General features: G+C 48.5%; 1 protein-coding gene across 1 annotated transcript in view; it reads left to right on the forward strand.

Moving 5' to 3' along the window:
- dnai4 (dynein axonemal intermediate chain 4) overlaps window positions 1-23094 on the forward strand; it is a 277873-nt gene that overhangs the window by 111655 nt on the left and 143124 nt on the right. The window contains 1 exon segment of the mRNA XM_038794441.1: window positions 15825-15986. Coding sequence (XP_038650369.1) covers window positions 15825-15986 — 162 coding nt within the window.

The raw sequence follows: 23094 nt of genomic DNA on the forward strand, positions 1-23094 counted from the left end.
CATGTCCAAAACTGAGAATGCAATACTATAGAAAGCCAAGAGGAGTATAGAAAGTGAAGAGGTTAAATCAAAAAGGAAATCAAGAATGCAAAGAGAGGACATGAACGAATATTGGCAAGTAAAATCAAGGTGAATTCAAAGATGTTTTATCAGTACATTAAGAGTAAAGGTAGGACAGCTAAAGAAAGAGCAGGGCTGGTAAAAGACCAATAGGTAACCTATGTGTAAAGGTGGCAGATGTTAATATGGTTCTTAAGGAACATCTTGCATCCCTCTTTACAAAAGCGAGGGACAGTGCAGATATTGTGGTCAAGGAGGGGATGTGTGAAGTATTTGATATAATAAAAATAGGAAGAGAGGACGTATTAATGGGATTAGCATCCTTAAAAGTGGATAAATTAGGGCAACACGGTGGCACAGTGGTTAGCACTTCTGCCTCACGGCACCGAGGTCCCAGGTTCAATCCCGGCTCTGGGTCACTGACCGTGTGGAGTTTGCACATTCTCACCGTGTTTGCGTGGGTTTCACCCCACAACCCAAAGATGTGCAGGGTAGGTGAATTGGCTACGCTAAATTGCCCCTTAATTGGAAAGAATGAATTGGCTACTCTAAATTTTAAAAAAAGAAAGTGGATGAATTGCATGGGCATGGTGAAATGTATCCAGGCTGTTAAATGATGCCAGGGAAGAAATTGTGGACCATCATTTTTCAATCCTCATTGGATAAATGTGTGGTGCTGGAGGATTAGAGAACTGTTAACATACCTTTGTTTAAAATGGGAACAAGAGATAGACTGAATAATTACAGGCCAGCCAGTCTAATCTCAGTAGTGGGAGGGTTATTAGAATCAATCCTGAGAGACAGGATAAACTGTCACTTAGAAAGGCACCGATTAATCAAGGATAGTCAGCATGGATTCTTTAAGGAAAAATTGTGTCTGTCTAACTTGATTGAAATTTTTTGAGGAAGTAACGAGAGTATTGTGATCAGGGTACTGCAATTGATGTTGATTGCATGTATTTAGCAAGGCTTTTTACAAGGTCCCATGTGGCAGACTGGGTAAATAAAAAGCTTTATAATGTTTTATCGCTGTTTTGTGCTTCAGATAAATATTTATTTCTACGGTACTTTCCGGTTCATACATCTGTGGTTCAGCATTCTAACTAAATTTTATAATACAAAAGTGACACGGTCCCAGACATTCTGGCCTGGACAGGTTACAGTGTATTTAAAAATTATTCTTGATGATAATATTCTGCGACCTTTATTGGGTAATGACAGGAACTGGCAGCTTTTCGGCTCAAACATTGCCCATTTTTACATCTGTGGAACCTTTGTGAGGGCCACAAAAAATCCAGCACGAGTTTTCAGGATACAAAGAAATAACATTTATTTACAAATTAACATATATATACAACAGCAGCAACAACTTTTCTTGCTGTCAAACTCCTCACTCCTTGGTTCCAAACTGGCCAGCTCTATTTATTCAGGGAGTCTGCTAATGATTTCTCCGCCCCCCTCATTGGGGAAGCTCATACTCCTACAGGATTGTGGTATTGTCATTAGCCAATGGTAAGCAGGCAGGTTATAACATCCCTCCCCCCAAAGTCCAAGGAATCCACCGAAGACCCTGGCGAAGGAGGGTGTCGGACTCGTTTTGCCGCAGGCCGGACACCATTTGCACAAGGCGCTGGATCAGGTGGCGTCTAACGAGATGGAGACCGCCGCTTCCGTGATGAACGACGTAACGGTTGTACGTCCACGGCCCATCGGCCTGAGGATTCCCCCTCTGAGGTGTCTTGTGTCTCCATCACGGAGTCAGAGTCTGCTGCCTCCGTCATCTCGGCGTCTTTATCTCCACGCGGTTCTGTCACGACCTGCGCAGGCTTTGAGTGAGGCATCAGAGGAAGATTGTGAGGAATACTTTCCATTGTGTCTGGTCTCTGCGGCTGCAGGAATGAGCTCCTGGGCGGGCAATCTTTGGCAGGGATAGTCTTCTGGACCGAACATGGTCTACATGTTAGCGCTGGAGACGCCCCTGGGCTTGTACCTGGTAAGAGATAGGGCCCGTTTGGCAAAAGATTACACCAGGGACCCACTGGGCACCACCAGCAAAATTCTGAACGAACACTGGGTCACTGGGCGTAAACTGCCGAATCGGCCGATGCTGAGAAAAACCATGTCCCTGCCGTTCTTGTGTGCGACGTACTTTTGCGCCAATGCCCGGGAAAACCATGCTAAGGCGGGTGCGAAGTCTCCGGCCCATTAAAAGTTCTGCGGGAGCTACCCCAATCACTGCATGGGGGGTGGTCCTATATGAAAACAAAAACTGAGCCAGTCTCGTGTCCATCGACCTGGAAGACTGCTTCTTTAGGCCTCGTTTGAATGTCTGCACTGCGCGCTCCGCCAACCCATTTGAAGCCAGGTGATAAGGGGCAGTGCGGATATGGCGTATGCCGTTCATCTTCATGAACCTTGTAAACTCCTCACTCGTGAACTGAGTGCCATTGTCCGTGACCAGCACCTCGGGGAGGCCATGCGTACTGGAAGACAAACGCATCTTCTCTATTGTTGCGCAGGACATTGTGCCTCCCATCTTATGCACCTCTAGCCATTTCGACTGGGCGTCGATTAATAGCAGGAACATTGATCCTTGAACAGGGCCGGCGAAATTCGCATGCAAGCGTGCCCAAAGCCGCCCTGGCCATTCCCAGTGATGTAGAGGCGCGGCCAGCGGAAGCTTCTGATGCTCCTGGCAAATGGAGCAGTTTTGGGTCACCTTCTCAATGTCGGTGTCGAGGCCTGGCCACCAGACATAACTCCTGGCCAACATTTTCATTTTGGTCACACCTCTATGCCCATTGTGCAAGTCTCTCAATATCAGCTCCTGTCCTTTTTCCAGAACAATCACATGCGTCCCCCACAAAAGGATGCCGTCTTCCACGCTGAATTCGGACAGCTTGGAGGAAAATGCCCGCAACTCGCCTGGGAGCTGTCTATGCTGCCCTCCATACTGGACTATGTGCCGAACCTTTGACAGGACTGGCTCCGTCTGGGTCCACTCACAGATCTGTGATGCCGTGACAAGCAAGGTGTCCATAAAATTTAGGGTTGCAACCACCTCACCGGTCATGGGGGTCGACATGGGGCCAGTGGATAAAGGCAATTGGCTCAGTGCGTCGGCATTCCCTATCTGGGTTCCTGGTTTGTGCTCCAGAGAATACTCGTATGCAGCGAGCAACAAAGCCCAGCGCTGGATCCGTGCAGAAGCAATTGGCTTATCCTCTCTGAAAAGTCCCAGCAGAGACTTATGATCAGTCACGATAGTGAAGTGGCGGCCATATACGTACTGGTGGAAACGTTTCACCGCAAAGACCACTGCCAGGCCCTCCTTCTCGATCTGCGCTTACTTTTTTTTCACTGCAGTCAATGTGCGGGAGGCAAAAGCTATCGGCTGCTCGACCCCGTTCTCCATCTTGTGGGACAGGACGGCCCCAATACCATACGGGGATGCATCACATGTGACGAGCAAAGGATTTCCAGGATCATAGTGGGTTAGTAACCCAGACAACGACAATTGTTGTTTTACCCGCCGGAATGCAGTTTCTTGTGGCTGACCCCAAACCCAGGTGTGATTCTTCTTAAGCAGAAGGTGCAACGGGGTCAGCGTAGTTGCCAGATTGGGGAGGAACTTTCCATAATAGATTACGAGGCCGAGAAACGAACGAAGACGCAAAGTGTCAGTCGGGGCGGGGGCCTTCTCTGCAACGGGGTGCAAACCTTCGCGGTCCACCCGTTAACCCAGGTAGACTACTTCCTCGCCTGAAAAACGCACTTTGTGCGACGTAAACGGACTCCAGCCTCCGAAAAGCGTCTAAGGACAGCCTCCAAATTTTCCAAATGTTCCTGCTCCGACGTCCCTGTGATCAAAACGTCATCTAAGTAAACAGCAACACGCGGTAAACCTCTCAAAATGTCCTCCATAACGCGTTGAAAAATAGAGCAGGCAGAGGATACTCCAAAAGGCAAACGTGTATATTCATACAGGCCCCGGTGTGTATTAATCGTTACATATGACCGGGAGGCAGAGTCCAGCTCAAACTGTAGGTAGGCGTGACTCATATCTAATTTTGTGAACGAGAGTCCGTCTGCAAGCTTCGCATAGAGATTCTCTATGCGAGGCATTGGGTATCGGTCGAGTCGGGAAGCCGCATTCACTGTAAGTTTATAGTCACCGCACAAGCGAACTGTGGCATCTGGCTTCATTACAGGTACAATTGGTGCTGCCCAGTCAGCGAAACGGACGGGCCTGATGATACCCAAAGTCTCCAAACGAGTGAGCTCCCCTTCTACCTTCTCGAGCAAGGCGTAAGGCACCGGGCGTGCCCAGAAATAGCATGGCGTGGCTCCTGGTTCGACTTGGATACGGGCTACAGCCCCTTTTATTTTCCCCAAACCGGGCTGGAATACATCTGGGTATCGTCCTAGCACCTCAGTCAACCCTCCAGAAACTGTTTGGAGGATGTGCTGCCACTGCAACCGCAAATGGCGCAACCAGTCCCGACCCAACAGGCTGGGCCTCAGGCCGTGCACCACGATAAGTGGGAAACGCCCATCCTGGCGTCCATAAAAAACAGGGGTCATCGTGGTTCCTGCAATGTCCAATGGTTCCCCCGTATAGGTGGCCAACCTGGCCTGCGTGTCGGTTAATGTAAGGGTCTGTATACCCTGCTTGATGCAGTCGAACGTCCTCTGGGCGATCACGGAGACCGCTGCACCAGTGTCCAACTCCATCTCAAGCGGGTAACCATTGATCCGTACTGTCACTTTAATGGGGGCCACACGGGGAGCTGCCACACAATGCAGCTGCAGGCAGTCATCCTCCATCTCCATGTCCTCGGGAGTAGTCGCCGTAGGTTCATCCAAATGAAAGGTACGGCCTTTCGGCTAGCCCCAGTTTCGGTCGGAACGACGGCACCTCTGGCGCCCCCAGGACCGGCGTCCACGACGGGGTCGGTGTTTACAAGTCTGACACGGACATGGCTCCTCATCCATTGGTTCTGGAGAAGGCTCCCTTCGGGGAGGAATGTCTGACGGCCACTGGCATCGATCCGGACGTTGCCTTGCCCAAGGTACCGCAGGGGTGCGGGGGGATGCTTTTGGACGGAAGGGGTTGCGCCCCAAGGCATGCACCCCCATTCCCTGTAGCTCCTGCACTCCTCGTTATGCGTTCTCTCGGGACAATACTATTTGACTGGCCTGTTGAAAAGTCGATGTTGGCTCGGAGAACAACTTTCTCTGGGTGACCGCATTGTTAATACCGCAAACCAAACGGTCGCATAACATTTCTGACAAGGTCTCACCATAGTCACAGTACTCCGCAATCCTGCGTAGCCTGGATAGAAAGTCGGCAAGGGATTCTCCTGGGGTCCTTTCAGCGGTATTAAACCGGTAACTATCGTTGGACTATCGTGGATGGGGTTGGGTTAAAATGTTGCCCCACTATGTTCACAAGTTCATCAAACGTTTTGGTGTCTGGCGCAGCTGGGTACGTAAGGCTCCTAATCACCCCAAACGTATGCGGGCCGCAGGCGGTGAGCAATATGACCACCTGGCGCTCGTTTTCGGTGATGTTGTTTGCCCGGAAATAGTAACGCATCCTTTGTGCCTAATGGTTCCAGCTTTCCAGCGCAGCATCAAAAACATCCAAACGTCCATACAGAGGCTGGTTTAGCTCACCAGGCTAAATCACTGGCTTTTAAAGCAGACCAAGCAGGCCAGCAGCACGGTTCGATTCCCGTACCAGCCTCCCCGGACAGGCGCCGGAATGTGGCGACTAGGGGCTTTTCACAGTAACTTCATTGAAGCCTACTCGTGACAATAAGCGATTTTCATTTTCAGAGGCATGGTGTGATAGAAAACAACTTCCAACCTGTATCCAACAAAAATCCAGGGAGGTGGCTTCAGCAGTGTAGACAGCTATTCACTTTAACCCTCGTCGCCAGTTTTGTGAGGGCCACGAAGAATCCAGCACGAGTCATCAGGATACAAAGAAATAACATTTATTTACAAATTAACATATATACACAACAGCAGCAACAACTTCTCTTGCTGCCAAACTCCTCTCGGTTCCAAACTGGCCAGCTCTATTTATGCAGGGAGTCTGCTAATGATTTCTCTGCCCTCCTCATTGGGGAAGTTCATACTCCCACAGGATTGTGGGACTGTCATTAGTCCCCAGCCAATGGTAAGCAGGCAGGTTATAACAGGAACCATACCCTAACATCTTCATGATAGGAGGGAGGATGTTGTCCAGAAAAATTATGATCAGGTTATTGATCAGTTTTTGTCACTGAATGCTACCTTTTGTTGTGCTAAAACCGCAATGTGTCTTAACCCAAATACAGTGGGCAAATTACTACAAGTCTGTTTATGAAACAATTCAATATTTATTTACTAGCACACAATTGTTACAGTTAATCAGTCACACACACATACAACATAAGTTAAACTACAAAGCAAGCTTGCACAAGACCTTAACTTAACTTCGAAATAAGAAGTCTTACAACACCAGGCTAAAGTCCAACAGGTTTGTTTGGAGTCACTAGCTTTCGGAGCACAGCTCCTTCATCAGGTGACTCAAGGGTATTTGCCAATTCTCTAGGTGCATCCCCACACTTAGACTCCCTTATTAGTAATGTAATTATGCAACATCCAACAAATTGCCATCAGCTTGGGAGGCTTTTCAAGGTATATTATGCACTTTCTAGACCCATTCAGATTGTGGAATCATGTTTTAACCTGTATATTATGAGTCTGTATTCTTGTGAAGACATTTGCATTATTTATTACATTTTCTTGCTAACCCAACTTGTAAATTCTGCAGTGATGTCACCAGACACAGCTTGAGATGATATTCCTGGTCACCCAGGATTCAGCGATCTAGAGTAGAAATTCTATAAAATAATTGCAGGGCTTGTGGATCAACATGAGTAAATATATTGTGGCAGCTTGTAGAAGACTTGGCATCCAATTTCACATTGTAGTCCTTGAAAGCCAATGGTACAGTTGTTGCAAGTGAGTTGTAACTTTTACTGTTGTTAGCAGAATGGGACTAATTACTGACAAACACACAAAAGAACTCCCTTCTCAAATTTCAGTTAGAACATAAGAACTAGGAGCAGGAGTAGGCCATCTGGCCCCTTGAGCCTGCACGGCCATTCAGTGAGATCATGGCTGATCTTTTGTGGACTCAGCTCCACTTTCCGCCCCGAACACCATAACTCTTAATCCCTTTTTTCTTCAAAAAACTATCTATCTTTACCTTAAAAACATTTAATGAAGGAGACTCAACTGCTTCACTGGGCAAGGAATTCCATAGATTCGCAACCCTTTGGGTGAAGAAGTTCCTCCTGAACTCAGTCCTAAATCTACTTCCCCTTATTTTGAGACTATGTCCCCTAGTTCTGCTGTCACCCGCCAGTGGAAACAACCTGCCCGCATCTATCCTATCTATTCCCTTCATAATTTTAAATGTTTCTATAAGATTCCCCCCTCATCCTTCTAAATTCCAACGAGTACAGTCCCAGTCTACTCAACCTCTCCTTGTAATCTAACCCTTCAGCTCTGGGATTAACCTCGTGAATCTCCTCTGCACACCCTCCAGTGCCAGTACGTCCTTTCTCAAGTAAGGAGACCAAAACTGAACACAATACACCAGGTGTGGCCTCACTAACACCTTATACAATTGCAGCATAACCTCCCTAGCCTTAAACTCCATCCCTCTAGCAATGAAGGACAAAATTCCATTTGCCTTCTTAATCACCTGTTGCACCTGTAAACCAACTTTCTGTGACTCATGCACTAGCACACACAGGTCTCTCTGCACAGCAGCATGCTTTAATATTTTATTGTTTAAATAATAATCCCGTTTGCTGTTATTCCTACCAAAATGGATAACCTCACATTTGTCAACATTGTATTCCATTTGCCAGACCCTAGCCCATTCACTTAACCTATCCAAATCCCTCTGCAGACGTCCGGTATCCTCTGCACTTTTCGCTTTACCACTCATCTTAGTGTCATCTGCAAACTTGGACACATTGCCCTTGGTCCCCAACTCTAAATCATCTATGTAGATTGTCAACAATTGTGGGCCCAACACGGATCCCTGAGGGACACCACTAGCTACTGATCGCCAACCAGAGAAGCACACATTAATGCCCACTCTTTGCTTTCTATTAATTAACCAATCCTCTATCCATGCTACTACTTTACCCTTAATGCCATGCATCTTTATCTTATGCAGAAGCCTTTTGTGTGGCACCTTGTCAAAGGCTTTCTGGAAATCCAGATATACCACATCTATTGGCTCCCCGTTATCTACTGCACTGGTAATGTCCTCAAAAAATTCCACTAAATTAGTTAGGCACGACCTGCCCTTTATGAACCCATGCTGCGTCTGCCCAATGGGACAATTTCTATCCAGATGCCTCACTATTTCTTACTTGATGATAGATTCCAGCATCTTCCCCACTACCGACATTAAGCTCACTGACCTATAATTTCCTGCACTCGGCCTACCTCCTTTTTTAAACAGTGGTGTCACGTTTGCTAATTTCTAATCCACCGGGACCACCCCAGAGTCTAGTGAATTTTGGTAAATCATCACTAGTGCATCTGCAATTTCCCTAGCCATCTCTTTTAGCACTCTGGGATGCATTCCATCAGGAGACTTTTCTACCTTTAGCCCCATTACCTTGCCCATCACTACCTCCTTAGTGATAACAATCCTCTCAAGGTCATCACCTGTCATAACTTCATTTCTATCAGTCACTGGCATGTTATTTGTGTCTTCCACTGTGACGACCGACCCAAAAAACCTGTTCAGTTCCTCAGCCATTTCCTCATCTCCCATTATTAAAACTCCCTTCTCATCCTCTAAAGGACCAATATTTACCTTAGCCACTCTTTTTTGCTCTATATATTTGTAAAAACTTTTGCTGTCTGTTTTTATATTCTGAGCAAGTTTACTCTCATACTCTATCTTACTCTTCTTTATAGCTTCTTTAGTAGATTTCTGTTGCCCCCTAAAGATTTCCCAGTCCTCTAGTCTCCCACTAATCATTGCCACTTTGTATGCTTTCTCCTTCAATTTGATACTCTCCCTTATTTCCTTAGATATCCATGGTCGATTTTCCCTCTTTCTACCGTTCTTCCTTTTTATTGGTATAAACCTTTGCTGAGCACTGTGAATAATCGTCTGGAAGGTTCTCCACTGTTCCTCAACTGTTTTACCATAAAGTCTTTGATCCCAGTCTACCTTAGCTAGCTCTTCTCTCATCCCATCGTAATTTCCTTTGTTTAAGCACAAAACACTAGTGTTTGATTTTACCTTCTCACCCTCCCATCTATGTTTTATATTCCACCATATTGTGATCGCTCCTTCCGAGAGGATCCCTAACTATTAGGTCATTAATCGATCCTGTCTCATTACACAGGACCAGATCTAGGACCGCTTGTTCCCTCGTAGGTTCCATTACATACTGTTCTCGGAAACTATTGTGGATACATTCTATAAACTCCTCCTCAAGGCTGCCTTGACCGACCTTGCAAAACCAATCAATTGACATGTAGATTAAAACCCCCCATGATAACTGCTGTACCATTTCTATAGGCATCAGTTATTTCTTTGTTTATTGTCTGGCCCACCATAGTGTTACTATTTGGTGGCCTATAGACTACTCCTATCAGTGACTTTTTCGCCTTACTATTCCTGATTTCCACCCAAATGGATTCAACCTTATCCTCCATAGCACCGATGTCATCCCTTACTATTTCCCGGATATTTGCGGTGTCAATGGTAGCCATGATGTGGAGATGCCGGCGTTGGACTGGGGTGAGCACAGTAAGAAGTCTTACAACACCAGGTTAAAGTCCAACAGGTTTGTTTCAAACACGAGCTTTCGGAGCACGGCTCCTTATTCAGGTGAATAAGGAGCCGTGCTCCGAAAGCTCGTGTTTGAAACAAACCTGTTGGACTTTAACCTGGTGTTGTAAGACTTCTTACTATTTCCCGGATGTCATCCTTAAATAACAGAGCTACACCACCTCCCTTACCATCCACTCTGTCCTTCCGAATAGTTTGATACCCTCAGATATTTACCTTCCAATCTTGACCATCCTTTAACCATGTTTCAGTAATGGCCACTAAATCATCGTCATTCACGATGATTTGCGTCATCAACTCATTTACCTTATTCCAAATGCTATGAGCATTCAGGTAAAGTACACTTATGTTGGCTTTTATACCTCTGTTTTGAATCTTAACACCTCGATCAGTAACCTCTCCTAAGTTATATTTCCTCTTAACTTTTCTCCAAATTTTCCTTGACATTGAACCCATATCTTCATGTAACAACCTGCCGCATCGCTTACCATTTATGTTTTGACTTCCCATTTTATTCCTTTTATTATTACTGGGCCTATTCACTGAGCTCCCCTCAGTCACTGTACCTTGTACTGTCGCCTTTTTGATTTTTGACTATGGCTTCTCGGCCTTACACTTTCCCCCTTACTGCCTTTTGTATCTGTCCCTGTTTTACTACTTTCCGACTTCCTGCATTGGTTCCCATCCCCTGCTACATTAGTTTAAACCCTCCCCAACAGCTCAAGCAAACACTCCCCCTGGGACATTGATTCCAGTCCTGCCCAGGTGCAGACCGTCCGGTTTGTACTGGTCCCACCTCCCCCAGAACAGGTTCTAATGCCCCAGGAATTTGAATACCTCCCTCTTGCACCATCTCTCGAGCCACGCATCCATCCTATCCTGACATTGCAACTCTGACTAGCACGTGGCACTGGTAGCAATCCTGAGATTACTACCTTTGAGGTCCTGCCTTTTAGTTTAACTCCTAACTCCCTGAATTCAGCTTGTAGGACGTCATCCCAATTTTTACCTATATCGTTAGTGCCTATGTGCACCACGTCGTTCCCCCCCCCCCCCCCCCCCCCCCCCCCCACCCACCCACAATGTCCTGCAGCGCTCCGAGACATCCTTGACCCTTGCACCAGGGAGGCAACATATCATCCTGGAGTCTCGATTACATCCGCCGAACCACCTGTCTATTCCCCTTACGATTGAGTCCCCTATCGAAAATGAAAATGAAATGAAAATCGCTTATTGTCACGAGTAGGCTTCAATGAAGTTACTGTGAAAAGCCCCTAGTCGCCACATTCCGGCGCCTGTCCGGGGAGGCTGGTACGGGAATCGAACCGTGCTGCTGGCCTGCTTGGTCTGCTTTAAAAGCCAGCGATTTAGCCTTGTGAGCTAAACCAGCCCCTTCACTATATATATATCACTATAGTGCTGCCATTCTTCTTCCTGCCCTGCTGCACAGCAGAGCCAGCCACGGTGCCATGAACCTGGCTGCTGCTGCCTTCCCCTGGTGAGCCATCTCCCTCAACAGTATACAAAGCGGTATATCTGTTTTGCAGGGAGATGACCGCAGGGGACACCTGCACTGTCTTCCTACTCTTGCCCTGTCTTTTGGTCACCCATTTTCTCTCTCCCTCAGTAACTTTCACCTGCGATGTGACCAACTCGCTAAACGTGCTATCCATGACGTCCTCAGCATTGCGGATGCTCCAAAGTGAGTCTATCCGCAGCTCCAGAGCCCTCAAGCAGTCTAACAGGAGCTGCAACTGGACACATTTCTTGCACGTGAAGGAGCCAGGGACAGTGGACGTGTCCCTGAGCTCCCACATCGCACATGAGGAGCATGACACGGGTCTAGAATCTGCTGCCATGTCTTAAACTTTAGGTTAACTTATACAAGTAGAATGCCAAAAAAAATGAAGAAAAAATAATTAAATATACCAATGAAAAGAAAAAGAAAAACTACTTACCAGTCACTTACCAGGAATAAAAAGCACCTCCCCCCCACCCAGCTTCGAATTCTCACTGAGTTTCAAATTCCCAAACTCACTCTTTGAGGGCCAGGTCTTCCCATCCCCTGTCTCTCTGAAGCAGAGCTCTGAGAGTTCTGGCAACCTACTCACCTAAATAAAAGCAGAAATCAATTTCATGATCATGATAAAAAATGATTTGGGCAAAAAAAATGGGGATACATTGAAAGAAAAAGTGAAATCTAGGAAGCACATCCATTTTAATTGTTTGGATCCTACCTGCCGGGGACCAAGAAAGGCTACTCCACCCCTGCAGATCTGCTTTGATGTTACTGATGAAGCTTAAATCAATTTGTGAAGTAATGCCCAATTATGGGCTACACGGACTCCCACATAATGGAAACTAATGTTAGATGGGCAAAACATCAATTATCTAAGTTGAGCTCCTTTAAATGAAATGAAATGAAAATCGCTTATTGTCACAAGTAGGCTTCAAATGAAGTTACTGTGAAAAGCCCCTAGTCGCCACATTCCGGCGCCTGTCCGGGGAGGCTGGTACGGTCTGGTAGCCAGTAGACTCACTGAAAAATACTCACTCCTACTGGGAGCCAGGTCTGTAATGTACAGAAGTAGGTAATCTCCATCACGTCAAATACTCCTCCGCTGATTAGATGTCCTCAATGCTATTGAAAGGGGTTCAATACCTAAGTCAAAGGGCAGTGGGGAAACAGGGCAGCCCCGCCTAGTTTCCCTGTCCAAGGAAAAGTATTCTGAAAATACCGTATTTATACGAATGATGGCATTAGGGGCATTGTACAACAGATAAATCCAGAAGGAATATTTAAGGCCGTTTCCCAATGTCCCCAGAATCTCCGATAGATAGTTCCATTCCATCTTATCAAATTCTTTTGACTGGATTTGTTTATTGTCATATGTACCGAGGTACAGTGAAAAGTATTTTTCTGCGTGCAGCTCAACAGATCATTTAGTACATGAAAAGAAAATACCTTTTCTGCATCAAAAGACGCTATGTCTCCAGGTTCCAGAGCAGTAGAGGGGGAGAGGACAAGGTTTAAGAGGTGTTGAACATTGGCCGTCAACTGCTGGCCCTTTATTAAGCCTGTCTGATCTTTAGATATTCTAACTGATTGACAAGGCTCCAGCCTGGATGCCAGGACCTTAGCCAACAGCTTAACGTCCGTATTGAAAAGTGAAATGAGTTGGTACGACCCAAATTCTACTGGGTCCTTCTCCCCCTTGAGGAGAAGAGAAATTGAGGCTTGAGTGAGGTTCGGGGGTAGTGAACCCCTGGACAGCGAGTTGTTAAACATCTTCATTATTAAAGGTATGAGCTGCTCCGAGAACCTTTTATTAAACTCGACTGGGAAGCAGTCAGGTCCAGGGGCTTTGCCAGATTGTAGCCGCCCAATGCACCAGTATTTCTCCCAAACATAAGGGGGAATCCAGTTCTTGTCTCCTGCCTTCCACGATGGAAGGGATATGTAGTTCATCTAAAAAACTCATCATATCCAATGCGTTTTGAGGAGGCTCTGACTCATATAGTTCCCAGCAATATGTACTGAAGGCCGCATTAATCTGGAGAGGAACGGAAACAAGATCACCCTCCTTTTTCTGAATCCTGGGGATCTCTCGAGAGCCCCCAGAATGTCTTAACACTTACACAGCCTTACCTGTAGATATCAGCTCAAATTAGAGCTGTAATTTTTTTCCTGTGCATCAGTACCTCCAGTGCTAGGGCAAATGAATATTGGCAGTCAACTTCCAAAATAGAGTCCGCTAGCCTTTGTCACTCCAATTATCTCTGTTTTTGTGGTGTGAACTTTATATGAGATGATTCCCCCGCTTATGACCGCCTTTAGGGTCTCCTAGAGCATCGAAGAAGATATTAGGCGGGATTCTCCACCAGCGGGATTCTCCGTTTTGCCGAAGTCCCGCTGGTTCTATGCAGGTCCCGCCGGTGTAGATTGGAGTAGGTCCCTTACAGGTGGGACCTCGCGGTGCGGGGGGGGGGGGGGGCTCTGGGGTCCTGGGGATCGAGGCGATCTGGCCCCGGGGGGTGCCCCCACGGTGGCCTGGCCCGCGATTATGGACCACCAATCCGCGGGCGGGCCTGTGCTGTGGAATCACTCTATTCCTCCATGCCGGCCGTGTAAGCCTCCGCGATGGCCGGCGTGAATGTGAATGCCCCCCGCGCATGCGCAGTGATGACATCAGCACCATGCGCGGACCCGCGCCGGCTGGTGGAGTCCCTTTGGCCCCGGCTGACGCGGCACCAAAAGCCTTCCACGCCGGCTGGCGGGGCGCAAACCACTCCAGCGCCGGCCTAGCCCCTGACGGTGCAGAGGATTCCGCACCTTTGGGGCGGCCCGATGCCGGAGTGGTTCTCCCCACTCCACTGCGCCATTTCTGCCTGCCCCGCCGATTCCTGGAGAATCCCGCCCCATGGGTCTACCCTACCAATTGTTCTGCAAATGAGGTCAGTGCTGTGACCTTCCCAGATTGGGTCAGAGACTTTGGTCTGGAACAATCCAATTTGGGGTCCAGTTCACAGTTCAGGTCGCCTCCCAGAATTCTCCACCCCCAGAAAAGCGGCGGCACCAATTATCCACGGCGATCCGGAGTGCGTGAGCGGCCGAAGGGGGCACTACTTTAGCGGTCTAGGTCCGCAGCCTGAGTTCGCCATGGAGCACGACGCAGCTGCTGCAGGCCGCTGTGCGCATGCGCGTCCATGGAACTGGAAGTGCTCAGGGCCATATCAACAGCTCGAGCTGCGAGCTGTAAGCTACCTCCCTGCTAGCCCCCAGCAAAATGGGGAATCGGTGGCCTATTTACACCAGTTTTCCTGGCGCAAAAGACTACTGCTTTCATGCTGGTGTGGGGACTTAGTCTCCAAAACGGAGAATCCAGCCCCTGATATTTATGGGCAGTTGATGGAGGGGGACAGGGCTTCCCTGAAGAAAATAAAGGGAAAATGGGAGGAAGAATTGGATTGTGCTTTGTGGGCAGGGTGGAGCAAAGTTTTGCATTGGGTTAAATCTATCTCCTCGTATGCAAGACTGTGTTTGATTCAGTTTAAAGTGGTGCATAGGTGCACATGACGAGGGCACGGATTGGTGGGTTCTTTCTGGGGGCGGAGAATAGATGTAAGCCTTGTTCAAGGGGGCTGGCGAACCACTCGCATATGCTTTTGTCCTGCCCTAAGTTGGTCAAATTCTGGGTGTCCTTCTTCGAGACTACATTGGAGTTTTGGGGGGAGCAGTGCCTATGGGTGGTGATCTTTGGGGTGTTGTACGTGCCAGCGTTGTAGGAGAGGAAGAAAGTTGACGTCCTGTCCTTCGCTTCTCTGATATCCCAGAGGTGGGTTTTGCTTGGGTGGAGGGCATTGGCACCGCTTAAGGCGATGACATGGCTGGGGGACCTGTTGGAGTTTCTGCATTTGGAAAAAAATCAAATATGCCATTAGAGGGTCGGAGGAGGGGTTCTATTCGAGGTGCATCAGTTTATTACTTTCTTTAAAGAGCTGGTTGTTGTCAGCAAATCGGGGTGGGGGGGGGGTGGATAAATGAGGAAAGTGTGGGACTGGACGATGGGGATAGTTTTATAAAAATTGTATAAACTTGATTCTCTTTTTTGTATGTTGTAAACTTGAAAATTCCCTGAATAAAAATATTGAAACAATGAAAATTTGAAACACAAAAGATAAACTAGGCATCAAAGTGATGAATTCAGATGTCTTTAATGCTCACCCTGCACCCTCCCATTCTGCCAAAACCCACTCCATTTAAAATCACACCCACAGCTTATTTCTGTTGGCTGAGTTTTTGCAGAGTTGGAAAAACAAGTTGAATTATTCAAATAAGTGTTTGGTAAACTATGATTGTTTCTTTTCTTTTTAGGTGTTATGGCTACAACATGGGACATGTATGATAGTTTTAAAGAAGGGGAAGTGCACGAAGAGTTTTCCTTTGATCAACTGCAAAAGCAAAAGGATTTGTCCCAAATTATGATCGACAAAACTGTCCTTCGAACTTTATCAGCTTTAAGTTCTATCGGGTTAGGTAAGAATGTGATATAAATTGTCTATAGAAGAGAGATTAATTCAAAGAAACTCCAGAACTATTTCTAAAAGGGATAAGCAGCAAAGCGTATTACAGATTTGTATACCTGGGGGGAAAAAATGCTTCTGAATTTTTCCTCTGAACCATAATACTCAGCACCCCACCATTTAATTTATGTAATAGAACAGCCCACTCTCTTATTTAGGATTTACTTACTTAAAAAAACATACAAAAACAATAGAACCTACTGTTACACAATTGCCCTGTCAATGCAAATCGCTTTTGGATATGCATCAAAGCAAAACAAATAGTTCAACTGGGGACTGAGATTTGCAGTCTGACTGGATTGTAGAGAAAGCACATGTAGACACATACTACAGTTTGGTGCAAAGCCAAACTGAAATAATTCCACCAATATTTTTTGTAAGGGCATTCCTGATTATCTGCCAGAACGTTGGCATAAATCTGATGAAAACCTAGAGAAATTAATGGCAGGATTCTCCGCTTGCCGATGTCGAAATCGAATGGGCGGAGAATAGGCTCCAACATGAAAATCGGGGTAAGCGCTGGTTTGACTCCAAATCGGGATGCTCCGGCATCCTGAAAATGGCGTAAATGTGTCGCTCGCCACGCCGGGTAAAAGCACAGTAGGCATATCATTAGCGGGCCTGACACCCTATTTCCGGGGCCTCCAAGATTCACCGCCTTTGATGGGCTGAGTTCCAATGACATGGTTCACTTGTAGTCTCAATCATTGTGGACCTGATGTTGTGACTGCTGAGAGAGGAGGTAGGAAATGGCGTGGAGTGACCACGGGCTGCCGCCCCGAACACCGGCCATGCTGGCTACGTTGGGGGGGCCCCCTGTCAGGGCTGGGGGAAGGGGACTGGGAGGGGGGGACAGGCCAAGCAGCCGGGGTGCCCCCCCATAGGACTGGGGTGGTGCCCAGGCACCGACCGCCATTATGGCGGCCATCTTGTGGCGGGCCTACTGACCACCCACCTCTACACAGTGACACTGGCCGTTTGGGTGCGCCCACCCCCTCACCCCACCCCCCGCTACAAGCAGTGGAATGGGCTGCAGAGGAACGGGCTGCAGAGGAACGGGCTACAGAGGGGCAAGTGGCGGCTGCACAGGCTGTAGGCCACCTGCCCAACAGGCCGAGGAGGAGAAAGTGCCAAGGAGGCGCCGCATGAGGCCTCGTGTGCACCAGCAACGCCTGTCATTCGAGGACCTACTGGACCGGACATGCTGTCGGAGACTTTGGATGAGCAGAGAGACAAGCGACACATCTGCCAGATGATGGTACACCTGACACCCCATGGGTATGGGTGAGGACACCCGCTCCCGGTGACCGTCAAGGTGACAGCCACCCTGAATTTCTACGCGACGGGGTTCTTCCAGTCGCTGAGTGGAGTCCTGTCCGGGATCTCACAGACCTCGGCGCACAGGCACATCCACGCCGTCACAGAGGCTCTATATGCCCAGGTGGATCATTACATTAATTTCCATGTGGACCGAGCCCACCAGGATATCGGGCAGAGTGGTTCGCTGCCATCGCCAGGTTGTCCTAGGTCCAGGGGGCAATAGACGGGATGCATGTCGCCCTACGGGCACCAGTGGATAACAGGCCGCTCTACACTGACTGAAGTGGGTATCAGTCAATGAACATCCAGTTGTGACCATCAGCTGTGCATCGTGCACCTCTGCGCCCAATACCTGGGCAGTATGCACGGCTCCTTCATCCTGGCACACATGGTGATTCCTGACATATTCGAGCCCCCCCCACCCCCCCCCCCCCCCCCACCCCCTCTGGCTGAGGGGTTGGCTCCTGAGCGACAGGGGTTACCCTGCTGCGGCCGTGGCTGATGACACCCATACGGAGGCCACAGACAACATGGAGACCGCTACAACGACACCCATACAGCGACCAGGAGTGTGATCGAGCGGTGCTTCGGCATCCTGAAGATGCGGTTGAGGTGCCTGGATCGCTCTGGACGGGCCCTCTGGTATGATGCTGAGAGGGTCACTCGCACTGTAGTGGCCTGCTGCATCCACCACAACATCGCGCAGCAGAGGGGTGATGTGCTGGAGGAGCTGGGGGCCCTGGGTTGGCAGAGACTGCGGGTCTGGTCCATGGGATGGAGGATGATGACAACCCGCTCTGTGATGAGCTCTGGTGCTCCACATCGTTTGACAACGTCTGACTCCTGCCCACAGTAGCACCTTCCACCTGTGTGATCCCTGCATGCGAGCTGACCAGTCCATCACACGGCCCCATCGAATCCCTGGGTTGGGGGTGCTGGGGATGGTCGGGGCACAGGGGGGGGGGGGGGGGGGGGGTGGAGCACGGTCTTCTCACAGGGCCTGCATTGGGCTCTTCACTTCCTTCTCCCTCAGCGTGCCTGATGGCCCCCGGACTTCTCCATTAGACGGGGATGCGAGCGGAGCCATGCCCTGAAGCTCCCCCACCACCTGGCGCTGCCAGTCCTGGAGACCCGCTCTGTTCTCGACCCAGGTCTGCACGCTTGCGGCCATGGAGCACAGGGAGTGGACCATCGCCTTCTGGGACTGCATCATATGCTGCTGCGACAGTGCCACATCAACCAGTGACTGGGCCACTTCCCTCTGGGACTGGGCCACCCCGCCCAGTGTCTCCGCAATGCCAGCCAGCGCCTGGGCAATGCCGCCGACGTTCCCAACCATTGCCTGCTGTGGCTGGGCCATGCTGAGGAGTGCCGCTGCAATGTCCGGGTGGCTCTGGCACATGGCTACCTATGAGAGGGCAGCCTGTCCTGGGTCTGGGCCACCACCTGCACAGAATTCCCCAGACCCTGGACACACTGACCCATAGCTGAAACCGTCGCCCCCAATGCCTCCACCACGGACCCGTTCGGTGTCGGCCTGGGTGGCACGCATGACCGGCATCATACCCTGCTCCTGCACGCGGATTTACTCCTCCACCTACGCCTGCAGGGGCTGGATGTCCGCCGCCACCCCCTTTTGTGGTCCCTGGGTCTCTGACTGCATCTGCACTGTGGCTGGGACTGGAGGTTCCAGACGCCCGGGACTCGTCTGAACGGCAGCTGGTTCCTGGGGACGGCCTGCCCTCTGACTGTCCGGCCCCTCGGCTGCTCCTACCTCCATCTGCTCTATCGGCTGTGATGTGTGGTGTGCACCAGATATGTCCCAGGAGTCTCTTCACTAAAGTGCCCAACCGAGGTGATAGTCTCTGGGTTGGTATAGGGTGTAGGAGACAGCTGTGACGGAAGGTCAGCGTCATCCTCCGACCCGAGCGCCGGGGATTCCTGAGTCTCAGGCAGAGGGCTGGTGTTTGGGCTGCTCTCCCTATCAGTGCTCAGCCGTCTGGGGGGGGGGGGGGGGGGGCACGGCTCTGGCACTGGCTGGGGCTCCAGGTGGATCCGCCCCATCTCCAACAGGTCCTGTAAGACACAAGACGTCATGCATGATTAAACAGTGAGCCAGGGATGGGGTGGGGCTGGGGGGGGGGGCGGTGGGGGGGAGGAGTCAGGGGCCGGGGTTGAGAGGGGTGAGGGGGTATGGACTGTGCAGAGCGGGGTGAAGGGTGTGTGGGCTGAGGGGGGGGGGGTGTGGGTTGAGGGGGAGTGTGGTGTGCTGCTGACCACGTCCAGGGCCCTCTACTTGGGCATGATGAGGGGATGCATTTCTGGTGGTCCCCCTCCAGTCTTCTGCTCCCGGCGGTTGTGTACAGCCTTCTCCTGGGGGGGGGGGGGGGAGAAGAGTGGCTGCATGACATTCTGAAGGGGGAGGGTGAACAGCCAGCTGTCGTGTGCTACAAGCACCAATGATATGGATAAAAATCAGGATGAGGTCGTACATGCTGAATTTAGGGAGATAAACTAAAATGTAGGATCTCAAAGGTCATAATCTCAGATTTCTACCAGTGCCATGTGCTAGTCAGAGTAGGAATAACAGGTAGAAAATGTGTGGCTTGAGAGATGGTGCAGGAGAGAGGGATTCAGATTTTAGGGACATTGGAACCGGTTCTGGGGGAGGTGGAACCATTACAAATCGGACGGTCTACACCTAGGAAGGACTGGAACCAGTGTCCTTGGGGGGGGGGGGGGCTGTTTGCTGGTGCCTTTGGGGAGGTTTAAACTAATGTGGCAGGGGGATGAGAACCAATGCAGGACAGAGTGGATGGTAAAGGAGGTGGTGTAGCTCTGTTATTTAAGGATGACATCCGGGCAATAGTAAGGGATGACATTGGTCCTATAGAGGAGAAGGTTGAATCCATTTGGGTTGAAATCAGGAATAGTAAGGCGAAAAAGTCACTGATAGGAGTAGTCTATAGGCCACCAAATAGTAACATTATGCTGGGGCAGGCAATAAACAAATAAATAACTGATGCATGTAGAAATTGTACAGCAGTTATGATACAGGATTTTAATCTACATGTCGATTGGTTTAACCAGGTCGGTCAAGGCAGCCTTGAGGAAGAGTTTATAGAATGTATCCGCGATAGTTTCCTAGAACAGTATGTAATGGAACTTACAAGGGAACAAGCGGTCCTAGATCTGGTCCTGTGTAATGAGACAGGATTGATTAATGATCTAATAGTTAGGGATCCTCTCGGAAGGAGCGATCACAATATGGTGGAATTTAAAATACAGATGGAGGGTGAGAAGGTAAAATCAAGCACTAGTGTTTTGTGCTTAAACAAAGGAGATTACGATGGGATGAGGAAGAGCTAGCTAAGGTAGACTGGGATCAAAGACTTTATGGTGAAACAGTTGAGGAACAGTGGAGAACCTTCCAAGCGATTTTTCACAGTGCTCAGCAAAGGTTTATACCAACAAAAAGGAAGGATGGTAGAAAGAAGGAAAATCGACCGTGGATATCTAAGGAAATAAGGGAGAGTATCAAATTGAAGGAAAAAGCGTACAAAGTGGCAATGATTAGTGGGAGACTGGAGGACTGGGAAATCTTCAGGGGGCAACAGAAAGCTACTAAAAAAGCTTTAAAGAAGAGTAAGATAGAGTATGAGAGTAAACTTGCTCAGAATATAAAAACAGACAGTAAAAGTTTTTACAAATATTTAAAACAAAAAAGACAGGCTAACGTAAATATTGGTCCTTTAGAGGATGAGAAGGGAGATTTAATACTGGGAGATGAAGAAATGGCTGAGGAACTGAACAGGTTTTTTGGGTCGGTCGTCACAGTGGAAGACACAAATAACATGCCAGTGACTGATAGAAATAAGGCTATGACAGTGAGGACCTTGAGATGATTGTTATCACGAAGGAGGTAGTGATGGGCTAGCTGATGGGGCTAAAGGTAGACAAGTCTCCTGGCCCTGATTGAATGCATCCCAGAGTGCTAAAAGAGATGGCTGTGGAAATTGCAAATGCACCAGTGATAATTTACCAAAATTCACTAGACTCTGGGGTGGTCTCGGCAGATTGGAAATTAGCAAACATGACATCACTGTTTAAAAAAGGAGGTAGGTAGAGAGCGGGTAATTATAGGCCAGTGAGCTTAACTTCGGTAGTAGGGAAGATGCTGGAATCTATCATCAAGGAATAAGTAGCGAGGCATCTGGATGGAAATTGTCCCACTGGGCAGGCGCAGCATGGGTTCATAAAGGGCACGTCTTGCCTAACTAATTTAGTGGTATTTTTTGAGGACATCACCAGTGCGGTACATAACGGGGAACCAATGGATGTGGTATATCTGGATTTCCAGAAAGCCTTTGACAAGGTGCCACACAAAAGGTTGCTGCATAAGATACAGATGCATGGCATTAAGGGTAAAGTAGTAGCATGGATAGAGGATTGGTTAATTTATAGAAAGCAAAGAGTGTGGATTAATGGGTGTTTCTCTGGCTGGCAATCAGTAGCTAGTGGTGTCTCTCAGGGATCAGTGTTGGGCCCACAATTGTTTACAATTTACATAGATGATTTGGAGTTGGGGACCAAGTGCAATGTGTCCAAGTTTGCAGACGACACTAAGATGAGTGGTAAGGCAAAAAGTGCAGAGGATACCGGACGTCTGCAGAGGGATTTGGATAGGTTAAGTGAATGGGCTAGGGTCTGGCAGATGGAATACAATGTTGACAAATGAGAGGTTATCCATTTTGGTAGGAATAGCAGCAAATGGGATTATTATTTAAATGATAAAATATTAAAACATGCTGCTGTGCAGAGAGACCTGGGTGTGTTAGTGCATGAGTCGCAAAAAGGTGGTTTATAGATGCAACAGGTGATTAAGAAAGCGAATGGAGTTTTGTCCTTCATTGCTAGACGGATGGATTTTAAAACTAGGGAGGTTATGCTGCAATTGTATAAGGTGTTAGTGAAGCCACACCTGGAGTATTGTGTTCAGTTTTGGTCTCCTTACCTGAGAAAGGACGTACTGGCGCTGGAGGACGTTAAATTGTTAGAAGGTATTCTGAGGGGCAGGATCTACAGGCATTTTGACAGGCAAGGACTAATTAGGGAAAGTCAACATGGCTTTGTAAGGGGAAAGTCATGACTCACAAATTTGACTGAATTTTTTGAAGGAGTAACCAAGAAGGTAGATGAGGGCAGTACAGTTGACGTGGTCTGCATGGACTTTAGCAAGGCCTTTGACAAGGTACCGCATGGTAGGTTGTTGCAAAAGGTTAAATCTCACGGAATCCAGGGTGAGGTAGCCAATTGGATATAAAATTGGCTTGGCAACCGAAGCCAAAGGGTGGTTGTGGAGGGTTGTTTTTCAAACTGGAGGCTTGTAGCCGCGGTATGCCTCAGGGATCGGTGCTGGGCCCACTGTTATTTGTGATATATATTAATGATTTGGATGAGAGTGTAGAAGGCATGGTTAGTAAGTTTGCAGATGTAACAAGGATTGGTGGCATAGTGGACAGTGAAGAAGGTTATATAAGATTGCAAAGGGTCTTGACCAATTGGGTCAGAGGGCCGATGAATGGCAGATGGAGTTTAATTTGGATAAATGTAAGGTGATGCATTTTGGTAGATCAAATCAGGACAGGACCTACTCAGTTAATGGTAGGGAGTTGGGGACAGTTACAGAACAAAGAGATCTAGGTTCATAGCTCCTTGAAGGTGGAGTCGCAGGTGGACAG

The sequence above is a fragment of the Scyliorhinus canicula genome, chromosome 4, assembly GCF_902713615.1.
Source record: "Scyliorhinus canicula chromosome 4, sScyCan1.1, whole genome shotgun sequence".
NCBI classification, from domain to species: Eukaryota; Metazoa; Chordata; class Chondrichthyes; order Carcharhiniformes; family Scyliorhinidae; genus Scyliorhinus; species Scyliorhinus canicula.